The 27,038-nt window shown below is 42.8% G+C and overlaps 2 protein-coding genes across 3 annotated transcripts; one reads left to right on the top strand and one right to left on the bottom strand.

Annotated features, from left to right (window-relative positions):
* Positions 1-3,238: 3,238 nt before the first annotated feature.
* On the bottom strand, positions 3,239-17,976 carry dctn4 (dynactin 4). Of its 2 annotated transcripts, XM_012832247.3 has the most exons (14): positions 17,801-17,976; positions 17,037-17,107; positions 16,752-16,930; positions 16,542-16,585; positions 16,233-16,340; positions 15,594-15,614; positions 13,977-14,050; positions 13,479-13,591; positions 12,011-12,120; positions 10,864-10,937; positions 10,681-10,735; positions 10,120-10,227; positions 9,058-9,155; positions 3,239-4,571 (listed from the first exon to the last, which is right to left on the bottom strand). In XM_012832247.3, the coding sequence occupies exons 1-14, from the start codon at positions 17,933-17,935 to the stop codon at positions 4,358-4,360; spliced, it is 1,404 nt and encodes a 467-aa protein (XP_012687701.1). In that variant the 5' UTR covers positions 17,936-17,976; the 3' UTR covers positions 3,239-4,357. The 2 variants fall into 2 exon arrangements, with proteins under 2 accessions (XP_012687701.1, XP_012687709.1); XM_012832255.3 differs by lacking the exon at positions 15,594-15,614 and having other exon boundaries at positions 17,801-17,974.
* A 6,289-nt stretch (positions 17,977-24,265) lies between these two features.
* On the top strand, positions 24,266-26,947 carry gpx3 (glutathione peroxidase 3). Its single transcript, XM_012831817.3, has 5 exons — positions 24,266-24,441; positions 25,206-25,353; positions 25,442-25,559; positions 25,976-26,075; positions 26,285-26,947. The coding sequence occupies exons 1-5, from the start codon at positions 24,358-24,360 to the stop codon at positions 26,489-26,491; spliced, it is 657 nt and encodes a 218-aa protein (XP_012687271.1). The 5' UTR covers positions 24,266-24,357; the 3' UTR covers positions 26,492-26,947.
* The last annotated feature ends 91 nt before the right edge of the window (positions 26,948-27,038 follow it).

Here is a 27,038-nt window from a genome sequence, read left to right as displayed (position 1 = left end):
GAGGGAGAGTCATCCCATCCTGCCACACGAGCTGATGCCAGGGCTGGAGCTTCAGAGTCCTGGCCTTGTCAGGAGGCCCCACAGCCCGCCAGCATCCATCTCCCCAGACACCATCAATTACCGCTAATTAGCTAGATGATGGTCCGCTGAGCAGAGAAGGAGCACGGTGATTAATCAGGTTGTCTTCCTCCTTGCACCCTTCCTCCGCTTGCCCCCACACGAAAAAAAAAGAGGAAAAAAAGGGATGAAAGACAAAAAAGAGGCGACAGACACCTTCTGTTTGACTTTCTGTGTGTCTCTCAGGCCTGCGGGCCGCCTCACGCAGACAGGTTTGTGACGCATCGAGCGCTCAGATCTGTGTGACACGCAAAGAAAGGAGAACAGAGGTTCTCAGCGGAATATTAATTTGGGGGGGTGCAACAGCCCTGACGAATGGCGGCACACGTCTAACTTGACGACCTGTGTTCACAGCTGAAGGAAAGGTTTATTTCTCCAGCACATTTCACACACCAGAGGCAATTCAATGCGCTTTATGGAAATAAGAGCAAAAGGAACATTCAAAGGCAAGATAAGGACAAGTGAAGAGATAACCATTAACATTAATTCCAAGGCAGTACAGGAAAATAAAAAGGATCGCACCTGCCCTGCACATTCGCTAGACGGCCAGTGTTTGTTCAGGTTTGTCCAGCCGTGTTCTATTTCTGTGGCCTTACCTTTCCTTTCCCCCCCCCTTGTGTGCAGAGCCGGGCCGTGACTTATGGCTCGTTTCTGGCATGACGTAATGGGGGAGAGGTCCAGGGAGCTGTCAGCTCGCAATCCAGTGAGGAATGTTTCATAGGCCCTGGCCTAAGGTAAGAAAAATATGAAGATATTAAGAGTCTAAGAGAGAACAGGGGTGCACAGAGAGAGAGAGAGACAGGAGGAAGGAGGGAGGAAGAGACGGAGGTAAAGGAAGATGGTGGGAAAGAGAGAGAGAGAGAGGGAACGAGTGAGAGACAGAGGGAAAGGCAGACGGTGGGAGAGAGTGAGAGAGAGAGAGAGAGAGAGGGAACGAGTGGGAGACAGAGGGAAAGGCAGACGGTGGGAGAGAGAGAGAGAGAGGGAGGGAATGAGTGAGAGACAGAGGGGTAGATAAAGGGTGGGAGAAGAGTACTAAAGATACAAACATACATATACACTGAAAATACATGGGTTTTCGGAGATCAAGTAGTGAAGTGTTACATAAAAACCCTTCAGTCGGGCAGCACAGTCAGTGCTTCATGAGCACACACACACACACACACACACACACACACACACACACACAGTCAGTGCTTCATGAGCTCTGATCATTGCCTACTCCCGAGGAATGTTTTTTTTTTTTTTTCTCCATGGAGCGTTTCTTGCTTCAGTGGTTGGTGCTGGAAGTTGTAGAGCAGTTCCTGTGATTACAGGGGGGAGATTTGAGCTGCTCTCCCTCCGGTCTCTCCCCCTTTTGGCTGAAGGTCTCGCCGGGGTTCAGAGGGCCACAGGAGGAATTTTGTTTTGCCTAAAATGTGCACTTGAAATCACCCACAAGCTTTCACAGTTCAGCGACAAAGGGCAAAAACTCGCTGTCAAGGCTCCACCACTGCGTCATTAAGCAAACAGATACTGGAGACACGACTGAGGGCCTCACTCTCTCTCTCCCTCTCTCACTCTCTCCACACCCACACACACACACACACTCGTCATGCATACAGCACCCTCTCACAGTCAGACACATGGAAAGAAGAGAAAAGACTGACAGGCTTCGTGGAGGGTTCAAAGGCGTGAGGGACGAGGGGGCAGCCATGATAAAAGCAAAGAAGCTTCTGCCCCAGGTGGTTGATATCACACAGAGGACATAACTTCAGGTGCACGTCAGCGAAAACACATCCCACTGCACCCGGCAGCCTGTAATGAAGAGAGCTGCCGTACAAACATGTTTGCACGCTCTGGAATAAAGTCAGATTTCGTTATATGTGTAAGCACACACACACTGTGTGTGTGAAAGAGAGAGAGAGAGAGAGAGAAAGAGAGACAGAGAGAAACATTCAGAGAGTATGAGAGAGAGAGAGAGAAATCACAGGGATACATGGAGTAATAAATAGGACATACCACTGAGAGTCTGATCGACTGCCTTGCAGCTGACCTGAGCAATGAATCCTTTTTATTAAGCTCTATCCCTAAGCATCATTTATCGTGGCTTAAAGTCTTAATAGTTTCTTGTGAGATGTTACCGGCCCATGTAATATGGATTTGATTTCGAGTTCTGTGTAGTCAGCTTTGTGTTGCTAAAGCACATTACTATCCAATGCCCACAGGATCATGCTGTCAAATGTGGCAGTTTGACGTGAGCTAAACAACCCAACTGTCGTCTGAGAAGGCTATTATTTGCACTGCTTTGTGAAATGTTATGATGCCAGACGCCAAAAATGTTGGGCTATGCAATATGCGCACTGGGCAGCTTGGATATAGCCTGAGGTTTGGCGCTCCGTGGAATCCCGGGAAATTAGTTTATAAAGACTTTCCCATTCCAGGCTCTGCGCACTGCCAAATGATTGGCCGGTTATTTACGAGACGCTAAACAGACTCACTTCTGTTAGTTCTCTTCGCGAGGCAAAATTATTTCAAGTGACTCCTTCACATGTAAACCTGAACCTCGTTCATGTTTCCATTGCGGTAGGGTTACTGTCAGGATTAATCATTCAATTAATGAATGTGGCGCTAATATATATATATTTTTTCATCTTAAATAGCCTACTAATTGTAAGAAACCCATTCGGGGATGGACAAACTGCGTTACCTTTGCCATTTGTGAGAACTGTAAATGATTTGATAAAGACCATGCGTTAAATGCTAACTTAACTACTGTTTCCTTCCCCTAACGAATGCATACTGCGTGATGATTATCTGGCAACATGAAACATGGATGCTTGTTCACATCTGCTGCTGCTAAAAATACACAATAATAGGTCCAGATTGCCATATGTGTGCAGTTTACTGCACGCAGTTCTGCGTGCCAATGTTAACAAAACACTCACGACTTGCGTTCTCTGAGAATAGCATAACCCCCTTGACCGTGGAGCTCACACGGGCATTAAATCCAAGAACTTCATTATGACAGCAATGGACAGTTTCATCTTAAACCAGTTCAGCAGTCTGAAATAATTCCTGTAGTACGCTGCTGACACCATGTGGCAATTACAGGTACTGCAAGGAAGTCCGGACTCAAATGCTGCATGTAGGGTTTTATTGATTAGAAGCAGAAGCCAATAAATTTGCAAGTTTTGCCACCAGATGGGGCGGCACAGAAACGGCAGAATACGCAACAAATTCAATAACAAATCGTTTCTAAAATATCTGCAATCACAACAGTTTTACGTTGACATCAGAAGGTAAGGAATGCTGAGATTGAGAACAATGTCTAAGAAAAAGGTCAAAGGTCAGCAAATATGCCTAATAAAAGCTTTCACAAGGCCAGTGACTTGAGGGGGAAACCAACAAAGAGGGACTGCAAGCTACACAGGCAAAAACAAAAACAAAAAACATAAAAACATATTCATTAACCATATTCATTCATCCGCTCATCTTAATACAGGCCTTCTTCTTTGAAAAATGTGTTAAAAAAATAAGGCAAAAACAACAACAAAAGAACATATATGAAAAATGGTTGTTTTAACAACATTCTCTATCGCTGTATAATCATAACTATACTGCTTAGAAATCTCACCTTCGGAAAAAAAACAAATAAATAAAACAAAAGAAAGAGGAAAAAAAAAAAAACCTATCTGATGTCATTTCACTCCCAAGCATGGATCCAACCGGACGTTGCTTCACCTCTGAACACTGAATGAGCTTCTGTTCCACTAGCCGTCTCTTCTACAACCTCCTTTGTGTTTTGCTAACAATAAACTGTGCGAAGAGGAACAGCGCCATTGCACTCTAAAACCCTGTGGCAGGATCCTGTCTGCCAAGGGCATAGGACATGACCGGTACAGGACACAGCAACTGCATGCAGTTAAATAGCTTCCTAAGTACATGTTGGATGACTAGCTGGCTAGCATGTAGCTGACAAGGTCTCTGGGCTAACAAGTAGTGTGTGATGTTGTGAGTGTTTGGAAGTGCTCCAATGGTGTTTGTGTGTGTGTGTGTGTGTGTGTGTGTGTGTGTGTGTGTGTGTGTGTGTGTGTGTGTGTGTGTGTGTGTGTGTGTGTGTGTGTGTGTGTGTGTGTGTGTGGTCTGTATGTTTTATTCTCTCTGATATGTATTTGGGAGCTCACGTGAGTGCGTGTACACTGCATGAGTGTGTGTGTGTGTGTGTGTATGTGTGTATATAAGTGTGTGTGGAGTCTGCTCAGGGTGCCAGAGGCCCCAAGCTCAGCTCCACGTGGTGTGTGAGCCAGACGGCCTCGGTGGGGGCCTCGCCTTCCTCGCTGGGCCGGATGGGCGCGGCCAGGTTGCGGAAGTCGTGGCGCATCCGGAACGCCACGGTGACGTCGCCCTCCTCGCGCTGCGGCACCACCTTGATGAAGAAGCCCATCTTGTTGGACTTCCGGAACGCCACCACACTTCACACGGAAAGAAAGAAAAAAAGAAAAACATGATTATTGCCAATTCCCGTACTCCCAGAAACTGGGTGACCAATGAAAAAATAAGTTTTGTTACTCAGAGGTGCCACACACACACACACACACACACACTGTACAAAATGACTTATGTATGAAAATCACACAAAAAGGGAGTCACATGGGATCGTCAAGCAAGATGGCCGTACATTAGCAATTGTCTTACAAAAGCCTCACTGACTAAGTGCTTATTTATCCGCTATTTTCGCCACACTTTTATTAACTCTTATGTGCCTATTATCCTGTTACTAACCTTTCAACTGATCGAGACAATTAGTCTTAATGGTAGCATGTCTACAACCTCAAAATATTTTGAGGCAGACTACTATAATGGACTCCCCTACTAGCTCACAACAACCTACGCAAAATGTCAGTCTGAAAAATGATTCAAAGAGTAAAATAAGTGCGATGCTTCATACAGTGGCCTCAGACATGTAAAAGATGAAAGAAACCACAGCAGAACTGAAAAACGCAGTCAACGCTATGCAAGAGCGGTCAACAGAGGCGGAAGGCTGGATATTCAACATGGTGAACACCAGTCAATAGATGACGAACAACAGCGGGCTACACAGTGGAGCCGTGTGGAGGATTTGGAAAATAGAAGCCGCCGCAATAATATCCGATTGATCGGTTTGAGTGAGGGCATTGAAAGGGACATCATGACAGCATGCATAGAGAAGAGCCTATCGGAGGGTCTCAGTATGGATAAGTATTGATAACGAGTTTGAAATTGAGAACGCACACAGCTCTCCTGGCTCGGCCAGATCAACCCCGGAGACAACGATAAGATTAGTGATATATAGTGTGATAGATTATTGGGCGGACCGGACATCCCACAGACCTAAGTTGATCATTTTTTCTTTCATCATCCCATGTGAAATGCACAAGGGCAACTCATTGTGGCAGGAGATTTGAATCAGGTTGTAGATGGGGTGCTTGATAAAAGCAAATATTCATGGGACTCAACACCAGAGGACGGAGCTGCCATTTGCAGGCTAATAGAGGACGACGGCCTGATTGATGTGTAACGATTAGTTAAATCCAAGGAAGTCCAAGAAAAAAAAGAATGTATATTTAAGTCCTACTCAAGAATCTCCCAGAGCCATCCTAATACTGTCATAACATTAATACTATCTCTCTGTCAGATCATGCCTCTACTGAACTTTTATCGAACTGTATAAATATAAAGGAAGACAAACTTTGACGAAGCAGATGGAGAAGAAGTACAACTCTGCTGAAGGATGAGGCTTTTGCTAAAGGCCTTGCAGAACATTGGTCATCACTTTTTCATCATTCTTGTCATCACTTTTTCTGAGATCAATGTGGGTGGCACAGACAGCATGGCGAGGGTGTGGAAGGCATTTGAAAACATCAGAGGCAAGATTATCGCACAGACTTCCAGGAGAATAAGAGAAAGTATTGACTGGAAGCAGAATCAAGTGAAAAGGAAAAGGAATTGGCCATACATTATTCTGAAAACATTTGCAAATATAAATTCAAAATCCATTAAAAATGTACAATAAAAAGTCAGAGTATGCTCTGAATGCTCTATTTCGACTAAAAGGCTAAAAGAACAAAGCTTCGCCCACATACTTCCAGCGATAAGAACAGGACGCTCTCTTGTGACATCCTCAATTTTTAAAGAATTTGATGACAATCTGTAAAGATCATGTCACTCCAAATAAATTGTTGCAGCAATAATGTTTTCTTTGCTCATATACACCTTCCAAATATATCTTCTGAACAAGCAGCTCTTCTTGATGAGCCAGTTACACAGGAAGAAAAGAAAAATGTCATCTTGGAACCGATGGATTCCCAATAGAGTACTGCAAATAACATATAGATATAATAACTCCAATACTAACTAATGTATTTCAGGAGGCTTTTCAAACTTCAACCAACACTTAACAAAGCACTTATTTCACTGATTCCAGAGAAAGGAACACCTTCTACTGATAAACCATGAAGGCCTCTACACTTCCTTAATAAACTCTTCCAGCACAGTGTCAATGGCTGCCATCTAATTGGATGCTGAGAGGCCCTTTGACGGGGTCGAGTGTTTTTTTTTTTTATGCAGCCCTGTCGAGGCTTGATTTTGGTGCCGGTTTTAATAAACGGATCAAACTAATAAATAAAGTAAAACTAACACTCCCAGAGCGGCAGCCATGATCAATGGTCTTATTTCCTCATTCTTTAATCTTTCCAGAGGAAAAGCAGCAGGGACGCCCCCTTTCCCCACTCTAATTTACTGAACTGAACTGCCTTGGAGTCGTTGGCGGCGGCCATTAGAGCAAACCCTGCCATTGAAGGAGTGGAGGGTGGTGGGAGTCGGCATAAGCTAATGCTTTATGCTGGTCATATTCTTCTACTGACTCGCGATCACAAATATTCCCTACTCATAGTGATCAGGTTATCAAGTCTTAAGCAATGCCAATCTCTAAACATTGTCGCCCACAATTAACAAAACAATATACCTTTAGATGGATTCCAGGAAGAAATGGTATACTGTGAGATTTTAGCAGAAATCTTTATGTTAGTGTGATTTACTTTAAGGAAACAACTGTATGGGGTGGTGGAAGTTTCTATCTCATGTCAAATGTGCTGCTAGGTTAGTGTGATCCTTATGGAATACCACTTAAGGACTAAGAATGTTCTACACGTGTTCTTGTCAGGGTGAGTTTGAGATACTGACGTAGAGATGGCCGTGCAATGGGGCCTCTATGTTAGCTTCTGAACTCCAACTTAAGGAAAGAACTGAGGCCTTCCTATCTTTGTATGGTCTGCTTTAAAGGCCAGCCTTGTGGGCCTAGAATCTTCTGCGTTTGTACAATAACTAATATAGTTGTATCCAGGTTTGTGTTGATATGTGTATCTGTTTCTCTGTCTGATATATGCCTCTGTAGTAGTATTATAGTGTGGACATTTAATGACAGTCTTGGTGAAGGACCTTGGCGAGAGACTGGACAACACCTCTACTCCTGACTGCCTGAGGTCCAGAAACTTAAAATATTCACTTAGCTTCATTGTGTATTAAGGGACTCTACAGGTTACTGTATTGAGCGCACCCGTGTATTAGCCATAGTTTATTCAACGTTACATGCCTGGCCAGCTTCATATCAAGGCGAGTTCATATTCACTTTACATTCAAATTAGTTCTTTTTTTATGCTAGCAACTAAGCTAGGGATGGCTAGGATAGTTCATAGCCAGGTTAACTGGCATGAGATCTCCCATGTTTTACACGTGTCACGCTTAATTAAATACAGTCTGGTGGGAATACACAACAGCCGTTCCTTTATCATTATGGAAGACTGATTGTGACTGAGTGTGAATGAAAATGTGTTACATATCCTATGTTGTTTTACGTAATACATTAATGGGATTCATATGTTAAAGACAGTGAGAGAGAGAAAGAGAGAGAGACCCATTCACGCTTTCCCCATAGTAGAGGGCTGCAGAAATGAATAGTTGTAAAAGTACAGTTAAAAAATCAAATTAAATAAAAAATTAAATATTTGAGGACGTGACATCCTGATAATCTGCCCTTATCTGAGTGATGGGGTGCATATTCATTCAGCTGCCAAGGTACAACACATTCCTGACACAAGCGCCTATCTCACGGCCTTATCACTTCTGTTCAACACACAAATGACTGAATGAGACACACCCTCTTCTCTCTCCTTTCCATCACTCTACAAGGCCATAAACAATGACTTAATACTATATCATCTTAATAGAATATATAATAATAGTAATGTATGGTCAGTTGTAAGCACATTTATATAAAAAAATATCCTGCTATCCTGAAAATTTTTCAAAGGCTTCCACACCTGTTCATCGCAGTTTTGGCAGAGTCTGGACGTTGTAGGCGAAGATTGCGGTACTGGGAATTGTTATCAACAACATTACTTTTAATCTAATCTAATAATAAGTAGTCCAGTAAAAGATTGCTGATATTTGTCACATGCACTGTTGCGAATATACGAATGTAAAATTCATGAGTGTTTGTGCTGCATTTGTTTTCCCTGATGTCGTGAACGTTCCAGTTAGGCGTAGTTAACGTGCGACAGAGGACATTCTGTTCTCGTTTAAAAGTAGACGTTTTACCTAGCCCAAAGAATGCACCATATTGTTTAATATTGTCGGTTCAAGTTGCAGTTTGGTTAAATTAATGCATTGGGTGACTTCGGGCCGCGTGTGAGTGGACCAGCGCATCGTTACTAGGCATAGAACTCTTGTCAAGTTGTATTGGTTATTTAAAGACTTTTTCCCAGTTAGTTCATATTAAACAGTTAGGGATTCATTTCCATTTCAACGGTTAGCAATTTCACCATGCCTGCCCCTAACAGCAGTCTGGATGTGCATGGTTCAAGTGGGCAATGGGGTGTGTTAGGGGTTGTGTTAGGGGTTGTGTTGGGGTTGGTCTCTTACTCTGGGTCATCCTGGAAGTCTTGTGGTTCAGCCAGTTCATCATACTCTGCGGCCGCATCCTTCCCTGCCAAAACCAGCTCCTTTGAAGGAACCATAACCTGCGGACATAAATACACAAATGTGACACACCAACCCCATACATTCACATTACCATTAGTCACTGAGCGATATGAAATTTCAGCAAACACACACACACACACACACACACACACACACACACACACACACACACACACACACACACACACACACACACACACACACACACACACACACACACACACACACACACTTCTGAGGCTGCTCACTAAAAAAACTATCAAAAACTCATCCAAGCTGAACCCCTTTCACTCCAGCAGAGCTGCTTCCCTGGTTATATTGATGGAAGCGTAAACACTCCATGAAATAAACTACAGACTTATGGGCCCAGGGCAAACCTCTGCATTAGCCTTCACACACCATTAATGTGCTCCATCAATAAGCTGTGTGTGGAGGTCCAGGACAGTTAGATAAGAATTCCTCCCCATGCTTGCCTCCACCCATGTGTGTGTGTGTGTGTGTATGTGTGTGAGAGTGTGTGTGTGTGTTAGTAAGAGACGGAGGGGTGTATACAGCAGGGGGTCAGGAGTGTTTGGAGGGCTGGTTTCAACTAGTTAGCATCAGGCTAATTTTGGGCCAGGAAATTTCAATAATGTGCCTGTGTGGCCAATCAGGGTAGGGGGTTTTGGTTACTGTGGTCTCCGTCATGTGCTGTTTGCAGGTCACAAGATTGGCTCTGAGCACCACGATCCAAGATGTCAGCTGACTGCAGTCAATTTCATACTTCCTGGGCTGAAGAAGCTAGCATAACATTGGTCACTGAAGTAGCTACCATAACATTGGCCACTGAAGTAGCTAGCATAGCATTGGCCACTGAAGTAGCTAGCATAGCATAAGCCACTGAAGTAGCTAGCATAGCATAAGCCACTGAAGTAGCTAGCATAGCCTTGGCCACTGAAGTGAACAGGAGTGGTAGTCCACTGCTCTCTCCAGTTCATGTAACATCTCCATGGTGTGCGGTACCTTGGCAGTGCTGTTGACGTCGTCGGAGTCGCCCTCCTCACAGGCGATCAGGGTGACGTGGGTGACGTGCTCCACTGGGTTGGTGAGGGTCAGCAACACCTGACTCTCCTGAGAATCAAGGGACACGAATCACACCATCAATATACTGGCATACCACGGCTATGCAGAAAGCTTTATCATATTCATAATACCTACAATATAACATTTACAATGTCTGTTAAGTATTCCAACTGTCTGTCCATCAATTCTACAGTACAAAATTACATATAAACACAGCTGATGGTAAAATATTGGTTGCCAACTTTTTTACAATAGATAAAGTCTTGATTAAAACTATACATACAAATAAAACAAATATCACAAGCAAAAATCTTATCAGTGTGAAAAACACTTAAAGATAGAATACAACCACACACATAAACAAACTAGGACTATAACTGAACCACAACTCTGGTGGAATAATGAACTGAAGAATTACATTTCAGCTGAACCATTCTCATCTCATTTCTCAGTCATATATGCCAAACACAGACAAGATCTTTTAATAGAAAAGTTGCTTGCCTTCATGTGTCGAAGGTTGGGGATGGACATTATTCTCACTTCAGGGATGTAACTCCTGCAAGGCAGTGATTGAAAAATGAAATATTTTACTGCTTCCGATGAAGAGGGTGGCCTGAGGGCTCCTCGGGCGAGATAAGGAGTAAATATTTGTGCGGAATAACGCGAGAATAATGTAATACTCACACAGCCACCAGCTGGATTTTGAACTTTATAGAAGTTGGATTAAACTCCGGCTTGCTCAGGTTGTGCTCACATTTCTGGAGGGGGAGAGAGAGAGAGAGAGAGAGAGAGAGAGAGAGAGAGAGAGAGAGAAAGAGAGAAAGGAGAGAGAGACAGACAGAGAGAGAGAGACAGACAGACAGAGAGAGAGAGAGAGATAGAGTTAGATAAGTCTGTGTGATATGATCTATTTGCTATGAGCCAAATGGCAGAGAAATTCTGCCAATGCAGTCACCGTGGAGACTGAGTGAGAGGTTTTGGTGAGTGGGCGCAGTCAAACATCACAGAGACAAACAAAAACACACACCTGCATGAGCATTTGGGAGGCTCCAAAAGTGAGCTTCAAGAGATGTTTATGACTAGTTTCAGGCTCAAGTATATAGTCTAATAGTAGAAGACTATTATTGAATCGCAAAAGCAAAATCCACTATAAAAGGTGCTAGTTATGTATTTGTGTGATGCTGTAAGAAAGTTTTAGTCTAACCTAACCACTACTGTTGTGCATCATTTCTATCATGCAGTGGCCTAATCTAATGATGCTCCTGTATCAGAGCGACATGACTTGTGTATGCACCACATCTGCACTGTACAACGGTGAGGATCTTCACCACATGTTGTACTGAATGGCCACTCTCCATCTGTTCCCATGGAAACAGAACAGTCCCTTATCATCGTCACTACCTGCTGAAGTGCTCTCAGCGCACGTCAAGACTGCAGCTATTCTGACTCTGGCACACTTTTGATTAGAGAACTGAAAATTGGAACTCAGTGTAACAGCACTGACTCTAAGTGTTATCACCTAGATTAGCTCTTGCCACCCCCACCACCACCCCCCTCCCAACACCACCCCCCCTCCCAACACCACCCCCTCTCCTGTAAGTCACTCTGGATAAAAGCATTCACCATGTGAGTAAATGGAAATGCAATGTGCATGTAAATGTTTAATGGGTACAGATGTGCAGCATGCATGTCCGTGTGTGTGTGGGGGGGGGGGGGGGGGGGGGGGGGCAGCAAGCATTTAATGATGATGTGTAATGATAATGCAAGCATTTTCTGTGTCTGTGTCTGTGTCTGTGAGAGAGAGAGAGAGATAGAGGAGGGGGTTACTGACCCTGCAGCGCAGTGAGCGTTTGATCAGGAGGTGCTTGTGTTTGGGGTGCAGCTGAGACGCCCCCGCCGGCTGGAAGTCTGGCTGGAGAAGCCTCTGCCGCAGGGTGGTCACTGCAACACACACACACAGACACACACAGACAGAGACACAGACACAGACACAGACACACACAGACACACACAGACACAGACACAGACACAGACACAGACACAGACACAGACACAGAACACAAAATTAATAAGAAGCCTTTAGTTTGCAAGAGCATGCAAAAATGGAGAAGAGAATATTGAATCACACACCCTCACACACGAGCAGAACTGCCTCAGACAAACTAACAAACAAAAAAGCTCTGCCTGTCGCTGCTGCACTAGCACCCTGGGTATACCTGCACACACACACACACACAGACACACACACACACAGAGACACACACACACAGACACGAAATCACTGCTCTCGCTCACTCACACACACAAACATCTTCCCTGTCATGCATATTTCATTCACACCTTCACGATAATGCATATTACATGGCCCCAGGACACGCCAAGCCCATGACTAAGACAGCTGTTAGTGGGGTCGAGAGGAGGGCAGAGGGCACGGGGGCAGACCTTCGTGAATCTTTGCAGGGGGCAGGGCGAGGGCAGGTACGTTTACGCCATCACACATGCAACCCCCTGAACACGCATGCAAGTCCGTAAAAACCACAAACGCACAGCAATGCAGCGAAGGGAAGCGCTCACCGTGCCCTTTTCACCCCACTCTCTCTCTTAAACGAGTACTCCACTTCTGAGCCTGTGTCAGTTTGTCACACTACAGGGGGGACTGAACTGGCCTATTAGGGGTGCTTTGGGAAACAGGAGGAGACTGGGTGATAAACCTTTTGGGTTTAGTTTACAAGCCACCAGTTTAAGTGAGCATCCCTCAGGGTAGACAAAACAAAACAGACTCTCCCACCTCCTCTCCTCTCCTTTCTTCCCCTCTTCCCCCTCTCCTCCCCTTGCACAGCCCTTCAGCATCCATCTTCTTGAAGCTGGAAAACTAAAATTATCTGCCACACCCTGGAAAGACGCTTATAAAACAGACTCATAGCCAAAGATGTCTGAGATTAAATATTTCTTTGGTTTGTAATTTAGGACTGAATGCACCACACACTATGGAAGGAATGGGTAAGGGAGGCAAAGCCTGGTCTGGCTCTCCTGTAAGTGTGATGTTGTGAGATGTTTCTCCTGTGGGATCCTACAGCTTGATTACACTTTGAGTGTCCGCAAGTATGTGAGGGTCCGCTAGGGTGACGTAAATGTCATCATTAGAGGATGCAGTTCTATGCAGACATCCTACGTGTACCCTCTAATTTTTTGTGACCATGCTACAGAGCACCAACTACGCTACAAGAGCACCAACTACGCCACAACTGTCCACAACTGTCCACGCGCACGTCAGCCAGCGACTATAACCAAGGCCTTACCCTCTGGGAGGTTGACGGGTCGGGTGTAGTAGTCTTCAGGCAGCGGCTCCACCTCGTCCAAGGCCTGTGCAGGCTCAATGGTGATCTCTTTTTGATCCTCCCCTTCTTTAAGGCTGCAAGAGACAGCAGATAAGCACATATTTACAGCACTGAAATGGAAACAGATGTGCATCAAAAAGTTCAGAAAAACATCACATGTACATCATGTGTGATGTGGGGATATATATATAAAAAAAATAAAGAAATCTTGTGCCCACCAAAGCAGCACTGACAAGTGCATCATAAAGATTTATTTGTAATGAGCTAAAAAACATGAAAAAAGATGATTTGCCATTTGAAACTGGTAGATGTGAGAAACAGAGGCAGGAATATCACATGTTTGTGACTGCTCTGTGTTGAAAGAGGCCAGCGTGGATACTCACGACAGGCCATAGAGACTGTAGTATAGTACATGTTTGTGAGTACGCTGTGTTGAAAGAGACCAGTGTGGATACTCACGACAGGCCGTAGAGACTGGTGATGGGAGCGCCTGACCGGTGTCTCTGAAGCCTGGTTCCCAAGCCATACTTCTCCTTTAGATGCATCAACACACACACAGTTGTTAGGCACTTACATATGTACACAAGTGCACGCAAAGGCACACAAGTTGGTGTATGACAGTTACCCAACATTCTGGGCAAATTCCACATTTATCCTCTTTACAAATGTTTGTTTTGTCTCTCAGGGTATTCTAAAAACGTATACCATGGCTTAATTCTGCGTAGTTGGCAGGTATGCGTTTACTTCATCAACCACAAGCAGTAAAAAGTATAAATGTAATACTACTTGTGCAATATAAAAATGTATGCACTGGCCAAAAAGAACAAATCAACCAATGCAACCATAGCAACGTGCTAAAGGGTAACTTTTATAACTTTCATGCAAAGAAAACACATTGCGACTTTATATGCAATAATTGACCAATTTAGCGAATAATTTCCACAAAGTAAATTTGACACACTTGAATCCATAACAGATCAATTTAACATGGATTATGCAAACTGGAAGACAATGCAGAGCAAGGATGATACAAGAGGACAAAGGAGTCCAACACCACAGCAGTAGCTGGGGACCACGCCTCTAAACATATGGAGATAGTCTATACCTTTCCCAAATCTCCAAATACCATTGGAACTGTGCCCTGACTGTATTGGCCAACCCTGTCTTGATTATCGTTAGCCTCTTCCAACAGGACTGGCATGATTCCTTGATAATGCCTGAAGGTTATATTTGCCTTTGACCAAGTGGCTGTTTGATTTGGTTAAACAAATGAAGGTTTATGTGACCATCAAATCTTTGTCAAATACCGCAAATATCTCAAAGATATTTACACAAAAATCAGCGAGTGAATAGCTGTACTATTCTCTCGGTCACTGCATGTTTGACTGAACTTAAACAAAACTTCAAACTGGTAGCAGAAGGCACGGCTGACCAAGCAGTAAAGCAATGGAACAACAAAACAAATGAGGCCCCTTATGATAAATTACATTTTCAAGGGACCATAGTATAAGCAGGATTATCTATTCAAAGGGTTTGTGTTAAACTATTTTCACAAACTCAATGGAGGCAACCAATATTCACGTCACCCATGTGCATTCAAATCTTTTAACACACAACTCATGATTTATCTATTACATCTGCGCTTGGTATAAACATATAACTACAACATAACAATTTAAAAGGACCAACGGCACTACCATGAATATATGTCCTACATGTCATTAAACACATGGTAAAAGCTACATCTGAAAACTGATCTTATCCCTCAAAATGTTTTCCCAGTTGTTTTCCTGAACGTCTGAAATACTACTCTGTCACTTTCACCTGATGCATTGTCAACCAGTTCTGCTTTCCTCAAGCCACACATAAAGGGTCTGATTGTGCAAATGGAATGCCTTTAGCCCTACAGACACTCATGTGATCAGCAGTGCCACTTTGTGTCGAGTTAGATACAGTCAGAAACTTAAAGAAGTAGTAGAGGGGAAGGAAGGGAGGAAAAAAAGACCCATATTCACTGAAAGAGACAGAACATTCTGTGCAGATTAACAATGATAGTTGTGAAAAAGAACCACTCACCACCACGTGAATAGTGTGTTGCTGGGATGCAAAAACCAAAATATCAGCGTGCACAGCAAAGCAAAGAAAAAAAGAGGGGGGGGGGAGAAAGAGACAGAGCCATGTGAAACCAAAGCAATCAAGCAGAAAATAAAACCAACATCGACATGGCTGTTTGAGTTGAGCTGTGTGGAGCTGAGTTGAGTTGAGTTGAGTTACAGCAACATAAGAGATGCAACAGTACTGAAGGCAAGAAGCTGCAAGGAGAGGTCAGAGGTCAGCACACACTGTTGCCCGGTCAGTGCAGGGTTGGAAATCAGCCTTTTTTTGTTTACACCGGAGATCTTATTTACTATTAATGATACACACAAAAAGTATACATAAAATGTTAATTTCAGACCCAGCACTACAAACTTTGTGGTAGTAAGTAGTAACGTTAAGATTAACAGCAGATAAAACAAAGAAGCACATTTTTTTAGTGAATTTGTTTTTAAGGGTGAGATTAAACATGCAATGTTTAGTTCTTGTATGTCTGTGAGGTGATAGCCCAGGTGATCAGAGAAAATAAACCGGTGCTTTCATTTCCACTCAGTACACCCCTTGCGAGTGAGAATATTAAATGTGCGGGGTCTCGTTTCTGGACAAACGGGTCAGCGTTACCGAGAAGGCCTGGGGCATGAAAGGCCGCCTCCTGGCCAGCTTCTTCCTGTCCCTCTCCAGTTTCTCTCTCTGGGCTAGCTGCTGATAGTACTCGATCAGCTTATTGATCTGAAACACACACACACAATCACATCACATACACACCACAATCACGCCACAATCACAAGCACTGTGTCATAACAGTGGGTAGAAAGAGGGCATTCATTTGTGCACACGTTCTCATTTCCTGAAAAAGACATCGCTGCCTGTTACTGCTTCAATAAAATGTAAACTGTACATATACTTCTTATTTGTGTTCATGAAACCTACCCTCTGAGTATGCGGGTTCTCTGGTTCTTGCCATCCTCCACTGGCTACAGAGAGACACAGAGAGAAAGAGATCACTAAAGGCCACATATGAAACTTGTTCACATTCAATCAAATGTAAGGAAAGTGGGTCAGAGAGGCGGAGAGATACTTGATACAAACAGCCACAAACACCATGGCTGGTCCTGTTAGAGGTGCTGGTACAATACCCACCAACGGATTTGTCTGCCATGCCCACATCTCGGGAGGTCCAGCGACAGAACCCACAAGCCAGATAGTAGGCCTTCTTCATGGTAGTCTTAGTGGGGTCATCGGGAAGGGGGGCAGGTATGTTGGTGGCTCGAGTGGACAGAGTATGCATGCAACATGGGCAGTCAAAGCAGTTGGCACACCTGGGGCACAGAAAGAAACACTGTCAATAATACTGCGCTGTACCGTACCACTGTCTGATATTTCATTTGAGATGATTGCCATGATCCTTTTTATTTGAAGGGATACCTGTTCTTTTTAAGTTTTGCCTCTGCTGACGGCATATTTTCCAGGCAACTAGGGCAGTAGTGTGAATCCACCTAAGAACAAGACCATGATGCTTAACATGCTCACATAACACAGTATTTACTAACAAACAAATGTACTACTGTTGTTACATAGAAGTCTATCAGACAAACACTATTACAATGTAGGATTCCGACTGTAAGAGTAGTTGGTAGGTTGGAAAGACTGTAGAATATTTCTGAATGTTAGGCTACCCTTGGTAAGTTGCTAGCCAGGAGTCTGGCTCCTGTGTTTTTATTCGGGTGTGGTGGCTAGCTAGCTAGTCATCGAGCTAACATACTACTCACATACTTCGTTATGCTTTTGTAACTTATACTGTGTAACATCAAAACAAGAAACAGGTCTAAATAGGAGATGTAATGGTATTAGAATGACGAAGATATGATACGGACAAAAGACAAGAACAGTAAAATAAGGCATCCTAATAGCCAATCTTTGTTGTTTTTTTCCCAAGCACTAGCTAGCTAGCTAGCTAAGTTAACTGCAAAATAAGCATGCTGGCCGTGACTAACACATGAAGCAGCCAATAGATTAACTGTGCTGTGACAAAATAAACGAACAGACACATCGATACGCCAATGGGTTCAAAGAACTGAAACTGCGAAGCGGAACCTGGGCGGGAGCAGATGTCAAACTACACTGGGTCGCTTGATCATACCGGAAAACTAAGAACAATTCTGATTGCAGAGAGATTTAAGCCAACTTACTTCATGTGACACACATTCCAGTGAACGCAATTCGCTGCAATAACGGCAGAAGTATAGTTGAGACAACGCGGATCGGATCTTTTTCTCTCCGCGAACTAGGTAGAGTACCCTGTCTGGCTGCAGAAGGGACGCCATCTCTAACAGACTACTCCACGTAAAGCCCTACGTCACGTTTTACCACAAGAACCTGCTCAGCAGTGCCCCTAGAGTTTTTCTATCTTGGTTACTGCTTCAAGGGCATTTTCACATAATTAATTTATGGTAACCTATATGTATTGTCTTGTCAACAAGAGGTTATTAAAATAAAACGGTATAGAGCAGTAACTGTATACAAACTCTAAGCATTTTCAATTTAATCAAAAGGTAACTATACTATAATATATGGTTCACTTTTCTGGCAGTGACAAAATCCTACCGAGGATTAATCAGGTCTCTGTTCTAATGAATTTTTGCTAAATGTGTTGCATGTTATGCTTGGAGACAATGTTTAGAGTTGGAGAAAATATTTAGATTCAGATACATTGTTCAACAGGAATAGTTTGATCCACAGTGGAATCTCGACCTCAAGCTGCAGGGAAAGACATCATTTGACAGTTACAGAATAATAAGTGCCAGCTCTGCTCAATGATGCAGGCCCATCACTATGGATTCTGTTGAGTACTTAGGCCTACTAAGCTATTTGTATAATTAAATTGAATAGAATGCTAGTTTAACTTCCAAAGACCTTCAATTGACCTCTTTAGTTTGATGACAATTAATAATACCGTGTAGCAGTTCAGTTGGCACTAAGATATCTTGAATAAGCTTCAATTTTACTCAGTATTATATTGAGGGTTGTCTCTCTTTATATCGGTAGCAAATCTGCAAACAGTGAGGATGTTGCCTTTGGCAGCCCGACTGTCAGTCATCGGTCATTGGTCAAATGTGCCATGGCAGTGAGCGAACAATCCACCCAGGACAAGAGGGTGCAGACGCTTCCAGATCCTTCTACCATGTACCCGAGGAGGAAGTCAGGCCTGTTGTCATCTGGAGCCTGGGGAGGTAGGCGGTTTTGCTGTCGCATTAGTTTGCTTGACTTGTGTTGAGTCTTGGAGGTACTGATCTAGGTACACAGAACAAGAACTGGCCCTAATGGTTCAAATGTTTAAATTTCAACCAGAGAATATACAAGATAGTTCATCTTTTTTAATACAAGCAGAAATATTTTTACAATATTTGTATATTCAGTTCTTAAAGAACACAGCAAGTGTGCTTATGCCATCTTGAGAAGACTGAAGGAAAACCAACACCAGGCGGTATGCAGAGTGTGAACTAATAAAATATAAGCTCAGCATGTTACACAACCAAACATGAAAACACAAAAACAACAATCTCTTACGGATGCATCCACAAAATAGTGTTGAACTTAATTTAATTTAAACCTCACTTTGACAACATTATAAAATATTGCTATAACATCGTGAGGATTTGTTTCGTGTTGGTGCAACATGATTCCAGTCAGTGGTTGCAAAAGCAAACGCTGGTGAAAACCAATATTCACGTTCTCACTACTGTTGCCATACATGCCTATGATATCCTTAGCAGAGTTCACATGAGAGACCTTCAAAAATAAATATTTGCCTTTGAAGTCATCAGGCAAATGTTTATTGTGTGCCAAATACCAACTGCCCGTAAAAACATTGGCTTCCAACGTTTTTATGTAATTTCAGCAGTTTTATCAGCATTTCAGGAAGTCATACTTCTTCCAAACAACGAATACCAAATCATACCTCACTTTTGTTTAATCCATGTATTATATTTGGAATACGGATATAAGTTTCCAGTGTTCATGTCTATGCCTACAAATGTAACTGTAACTGTATATAGCATTGTTATAATTATATTATTATTTTTTTAAAGCAGAATATGAGCAGATGTCAATTCTGTTCTGCCATTTAATTTTCTGTTCATCTGCAAATCATCAGCTTTAAATGGTGGCAAAATCATTGCATCAGATTTCAGTGTAGTTTGATTTTTATATAATTCTCAGGCAAATGAAGGTACTGTTCACAGGGTGATATTCTGTAGGTCGTTCTGTGTTACGCCCCAACTTTAGTGGCCCTAAGGGCGAACAAACACTCCACCACTGACCCAAAACAACTACTAAAAACACCTTTTTAAAAGTACCAAATCCATGGGATTTATTAATGTAAAACAAATACAACAACTACAAGACAACCATATCAAATCATAGCTGTACAACGAACTCCCAGGCTGAGAGGCAGCAAGACCAACAGTCCCCAAGCTAGAAGCCTCTCTCCTGCAGCAGGAAACTGGAGTCTATCTTCTGCTTGATCACCTGGCCAGGTGCATCTCACCTGGCAATCAGGGGTAGCACAACCTGGGCTGAGCTACAGAAAAGGGAAGGGAAGTGATAAACAAAGAACACAACACATGTGGCCGTAACATCCCCACCCTTAAAACAATGAATAAACAGTGAGTCACATACAATAAGACTAACAAGTTCACTGTACCACTGTTTAACCATTGTACTCTAAAACAAAAATAGGGACTGCTTCTTACAAAAAAGGTGTTAACTAAAGTCAGAAGGCTTGCCGTTATGACAAACAAAGTCTAACACAGCTTCACAAGGTCTAAATTCATACAAAAAGGAAAAGGGCCAAAGAAGTTGCTGCTACTGGATGCCAGGATAGCAGCCAAGCAACAAGTAGCCATACAAGTGGGTCCCACTCCCACAAGACACAAAATGGCTACTACCATGAAGTGAACAAAAAAAAACTAACAAAGTTACCGCATTTACCCACAACCATACACAGCACCACAGGTGACCAACATAAAGTGGAGTGCAACAGCCACAAACCAACAAGGGTCACAACAAGTAGACCACCTACAAAGTTGCTGCTATCCCAACAACAACACACAGACCCAAGTGAGGTGAACTGCCACCACCACAACACAAAATGGACACCACGTGGTCTTCCACCACATACACAAGTTACTGTGATGGATGCAAGAAACCAGCAACACACAAAGTGACCTTATGTAGTGGGTGTGGCCTTCCAATCCAAGATCCACTGATCTCTGGAGCGACCACCTCCCACAAACAAAAAGGGCACAACACCAAATGATAAGCTGCAATTAAACACGTATGAGCAGCAACACCCAAGTGGCCCAACCAAACATGGACTGCAACAACCACAACACACAAATGGGTCACACTGTAGTCATCACTACACACAAATGTTGCCAACTTACCCCTAAGCTGCAACCAAACAGTGACCCAACAAATGTGGAGTACAGTATCCACAACTCAAAGGTCACGCACCACAAGTTACTGCTCTCAAAACAATTTCAAAATCACAGCTTCAAAAGATAAAATGACCGAATAAGTAGTAGAACGTCACTGAAAGATAGACACATTGCTGTGCAAAGTGCAAATGACTGGACTCAACCTGTAGAGAGGCACCCCAACCTGCCTAAAGATGTGGCTAACTAGCTTAGCTAGTCTTCAGTGGTGCCCCGGGAGGCTTCTTTAAACGTTAAACTCTGGAAGCAGGCAGCAGGCCTAAGACAAAGCCTACTGCCACACTCATACAACGTACCCACGTCCAGGTATACCACCAAAAATAAAAAAGGCAAAATAACAAAGTGGCAAGACTTTATTGTCTGCCCGACGGCTACCTAATTAGGATGCTCTCAAAAACTCCAGGGCCCCGTTCGTCGTAAGTGGTTGATCAATTGTCCCATTAGCCAGTTTAAATTACCGAGATGATTGAGGACAGGATAAATCGGTTCGTCCAAGGCTAATCCGCCCTCAAACAATGTAGTTTATTAGAACCAGACTAAACTTATCAGGGCAATTGCGCGTGCCCGTCCTACTTCAAAAGGGGGAAGGGTCGATCACCAAAACCATGATTTTAACGGTACAATGGCTACTAAACTCAAAGAAAGAGCCTCTTTTTTTCTCCGCTGAACGCTTATGAAGAATACAAGACCATAATCATGGCAAAATCCAACACCGCCAGCGCTGCGAGAGCAAGACAAGAAGCTGTGTATGGGGTGATATCTATGTATGTATAAACTATATAACAAGTATAACAAGTGTGACTTTGGTACAGTGGGTAGAGAAGTCGGTTTAAAATTGCAAGGTTGCTAGTTTGATTCCCCTTACCAAGTGTAGTTTTACATTTCCTTGTAAGTCGCTTTCAAAAGCGTCTGCTAAATGACTAAATGTAAATGTATTAGTAAGAAATTCAATAAATTGATGCAGTGAAAAGAAATTGTGTGTATTTTTCTCTATTCTTATCATGAGTCCACCTTAATCATTTTCTACAATAATGATATGCTATGGTGTACTAATAACACTGTCATATAATTATGAGTGCTTTCTTCTCTGCATCGCAGACACTACAAAAAAGTACCACTTGCAAAAAAGCACAAGACAGTCAATGCTCGGCTGTGGTGTTTGCAATAAATGGCTCGAGAAGGTCTTGTAAATACATTATTCCTTGTTGGCTGAATCGGTAGCGCTCATACAAGAACTCATCATGATGGAATAACGGATCTTGGTGATCGCGAAGAACTCTATCTCTATAAAACGCTAATTGAACTAATATCGCTCCTTGGTCAATGGGATCTCTCCTTTTCCTGGGGGTGTGGCAAGCTTATCCAGCTTCACTTAAATTAGCCTGCGCTGGAGCAGGTTGAAGCTAATTGATGTGTTGCTATGGTGATTTATCCAAAGTTGCTTCCACGAACCGAAAAGAGGGACTTATATTATCTCATTCTGAAAATTATCTCGGTAACTCGCTAAACGAGCTACGACGAACGGGGCCCAGGTCACTGAGGTAACTACCAGTCAAAAGCACTAAACAAACAACAACAAATGTTCTAACAAAAAGATGACCACTACTCAACACAAAGGCCATTAGCTACACACAAAACCTTACAAACATCTACCTCATGGATGTTCAATCAATCGTTACGCCCCAGCTTTAGTGGCCCTATGGGGCGGACAAACACTCCACCACTGACCCAAAACAACTACTAAAAACACCTTTTTAAAAGTACCAAATCCATGGGATTTATTAATGTAAAACAAATGCAACAACTACAAGACAACCATATCAAATCATAGCTGTACAACGAAATCCCAGGCTGAGAGGGCCTAATCTAGAAGCCTCTCTCCTGCAGCAGGAAACTGGAGTCTTTAGGTATCTATGCAGTCTGTATCTCATCTGACAATCAGGGGTAGCACAATCTGGGCGGAGCCACAGAAAAGGGAAGGGAAGTGATAAACAAAGAACACAACACATGTGGCCGTAAGACAAAAGTAGACAAAACGAGATGTTGGTCCTTCATCAGTCATCGTGGCTTAATCTCTTGCTAAAACAGGAAGGTCTGTCTCCTGGTGCATGCAGCTTTAGATTACAGACTGCCTTTCCTGTTTCACCTCTGCATGCACCCTGCAGCAGATTGATCAACCAATCATCAGTTTACAATAATCCCAAAGACAACACTGCAAAATTCCTCAGTGGGAATCAGCTGACTGTACTTATGTGCTGCTGCTGATAAACTATGCATCATGTGTGGGCCCCTCAGCACCATCGCATAAGAAAAGTACAGAACTTGAGATGGTTCTATCAAAAATATTCAGGTGTAAAAAATGTTTCAGAATCTCTGTTAGGCAATTTGGGTGAATTATAAAGTAACTGTTGGATGCTATTTACACATTTACTGACTAGTTCATCCAAAGCTAATTACAGTACAGTGCGCTGTGCTCTCTCGTGGCTGTGACATTGTCAACAGCCATTGTCAAGTTTTAGGGAACCAGAGGCTGTTTCTAAGGCAACCATATTTCAGGACTTTACACATGCCCTACAACTGTTCACATACCTAACCCAAACTTTACTAAGTGTGTCTTCAAAATAACTCCTGATGTAATGTTTTCTGGCAGCACTGTGACATGAACTGAGGTGACTGCAGAGGCAAACACTTTGCCCACTCCCTTTCTGATAGCTAAGTGTTGCTGAGTCATAGGAGGGTTGTTGACTGAAATAGCTCGCTCCTGTATACTAGTGGCGTAGCACAGTCGCATTAACTACAGGGTCCATTACAAGGCTGCTCTCTTTTTTTTAAAGAATTCACTCTATCCTCACATTCTAGAAAGCAGGCATGGCATCATGTCACCCTTTTTGAAAATTACTTGAAATATTCATGACCTCAATGAATTTGTGACGTCAAAATGTGAGCTGTTTTTTCCTAATCATGATTCATGTTTATTCGCACAGTCCAGATGTTTTATCATGACATTAATGGCCTGTGACACATCTGTGGCAAAATTGTCAATATGTTGCCTAGCCAGTGCTGCATATGCTTTTCAGAACTTGATTTTGATTGGTCAGTGGTAAAAAAAAGAAAAAAGAAAAAAGAAAAGTGCGTCACCTTCTTATCATTGCAGCGAGTGGAGAGTCACCATACAAAGAGGGGCAAGAATATTCTGATGATATACTAACCACGTCTCTGGGGAAAGGGTTCAGAATCCAGCTTCCTCTACCATGGGGAGCCGAGAGAAACAGTGGATTGTTCCGGTGGTTCTTTTAGGACTGCTTCAGTTGAGTAGTGGAGATCCAAATAAGCAGGTAAATGCCTTTTCCCCCCTTTAATTTAACAACTGTGTCAATTATAAGGACATAATTAGGCTACTTGAGTGATGTCGGAATATCAATTGATATGAGATAGCCTAATACAGAAATCGTAGATTGCTAAATCTAGATATACATTTGACCATGCGTTAACAGATGTTTTGGTCAATTAAAATCAGCAGCAAGTGTCAGGATATCCTATTGCAATTCACGAAAATATGAATATGAGATGAAGTGATCTCGATTACATAATACCCACAATATGTTTCAGTATAAAAAAAATTGCGAGAATTAAACTCAAAAGCGACAGTAGCCCTCCCCGTGCTGGACATGTTGCGCTTTTCTGGCAACGAGTGGACAGCATGCTGGCAGGTGAAGGCTTAGCAACAGGTTACCACAGAAACTAAGAGGAAAGGGAAAATAGAGAACACGATGGTTTTTATAGGTAACTGCAGTTCTACTGCATGCTTAATATCCATTGAAAGCCTTGACAAATATTTAACATTCAGGCGTAGCCACAAACGACTGCCAGTAGATATAGTTCGACAAGTCATTTGTCATGCTGGTTTTTAACAGGCCTAATTATACCTGTCGATTTGACCAATTGTGATCACATAGGACATATTCTAAATTGAGGCAAAACGTTGATCATCAAGTTGAGCTCAAGATCTGTAAACTTGATACGACTGTGTTTTAAACACTTACGAGAGCGTTTGGCTTCGCAATTTGGACTAAAATGTGTGACGTACTTCATTTAACAGATTTGCTCTCCCACCTCGGGCACCATCCACGACCATGGAGCTAAAACTATAAATGGGTCTGAAAACATCAATTTAGGCCAGTACGCTGGGAAGACGGTCCTCATTCTAAATGTTGCCACTTACTGAGGACTAACTTTCCAGTATCTGGGTAAGTCACAAACAAATGTTAAATGTTAAGATATAGTCAGGCCAGAATGCTGACATGATTCTGACATTCCTCTGGTGTCTTTTCACAGAACTGAATGCACTACACGAGGAGTTGAAAGGTCATGGATTCACCATTCTTGGGTTTCCATGCGACCAGTTTGGCAAACAAGAGCCTGGAAGCAACCATGAAATTCTGCCCACTCTAAAGTGAGTAGGGTACCTATTGTTTGCTTTAATTACCGGGAACAGTAAAGTCAGTTTTAGTGCCATTAAGTTGCCCAATGTGCCGTGGCGCATTAGCGATATCAGATTTATATATGGAAGAATGGAGTGATAGATGGTGCTGAAATCCATTCGTCAATCATCATGGCTTAATCAGTAAAATACCCACAATTTGCTGGTTTCCTGCAGATAGTGTATGCGGCTTCATCTCTCCCTCAACTCCCATTCATTTTGGAGGGAATTTAAGACAGACCACCATTTTACAATTACTTCACTGAGTGTCTGTCAAACTTTGTAGGCCAAGGGAGAAGATTTCACTGCCTGTATTATACATGTTTCCAGATCCAGATGTAAATCCATGACAAGGTTACTCTAAACATAGTTATCCTTATGTTCTTTAGGTATGTACGCCCAGGCAATGGGTTTGTCCCCAACTTCCAGCTGTTTCAAAAAGGTGACGTGAATGGTCTGTATGAACAAGGCCTCTTCACGTTCCTCAAAGTAAGTAACTTCATACAACCTTTTGTGAAACACTATCATGAAAGAAAGTTTAAACAAAAGTCATTCATATTGCAGTAGGGTGCGTTCTTTGCAGATTTACAATCAAATATGCCTATATCTGCCTAGATTTAATACATTATATTGAGGCCTGCTGTTGGTAATTTGAAAGGTAAATCTCTCCTTTAAAATAAATGTAACCTTATCTTTAGAAAACTTGTCCACCTGTTGGAGAGAGCTTTGGGAATCCCACAAACAGGCTGTTCTGGGATCCTTTGAAGGGGACCGACGTCAAGTGGAACTTTGAGAAGTTCCTGGTTGGGCCAGATGGCAAGCCTGTGATGCGGTGGTACGCGAGGGTGAACGTCTCTGATGTCCGAGCAGACATCCTGAGATACTTCCAGAAACTCTACTCCTAAATACAAAACATACTCCATCTACCCTCCAACAACAAGAAGAACTGCCCTCCAATAACTATTTCAACATGTCAAATTCTATCATGGCGTAAACTCTCAAACAATATGACTAAATGATTGCAGGCTCTTGAAAACAAACAACAAAAAAAAACGTAGAAAATGTCAGAAAACGATGTCCTCTGTGTTTTAATGTGATGCCATGTGTTTTTCCCTGACAGCAGTAGGCAGTGGCGTTGGTGAGGAGGTGGGAGAGTAGCCTGTTGGTGACGGTGAGGTCTGAAAGCAGAGATCCTGTGGGGCCTGACCTGAGGGCCGCAGGGCCAGAGTGCCTCTTAATGCATTCAAGACACTCTGGAGCCCCTGTGGAGCCAGGCCTCCTTCCCCAGTACCCACCACCGTACTGCCTACTGAAACATGTCATGTCTTTGCCTTCAATTAAAATAATCTCTCTAAGCAAAACACCCGCTTGAGGAAATGTGTTTGATTACATGAACAGAATGAGTTGAGAAAACAGTCGAGAGCAACACAAGGTGTAGTAGTAATAGTATTT

The sequence above is a fragment of the Clupea harengus genome, chromosome 20 (genome assembly GCF_900700415.2).
Source record: "Clupea harengus chromosome 20, Ch_v2.0.2, whole genome shotgun sequence".
NCBI classification, from domain to species: domain Eukaryota; kingdom Metazoa; phylum Chordata; class Actinopteri; order Clupeiformes; family Clupeidae; genus Clupea; species Clupea harengus.
Note: the sequence above shows the minus strand (reverse complement) of the source record. Positions and strands in the feature narration are given on the sequence as shown.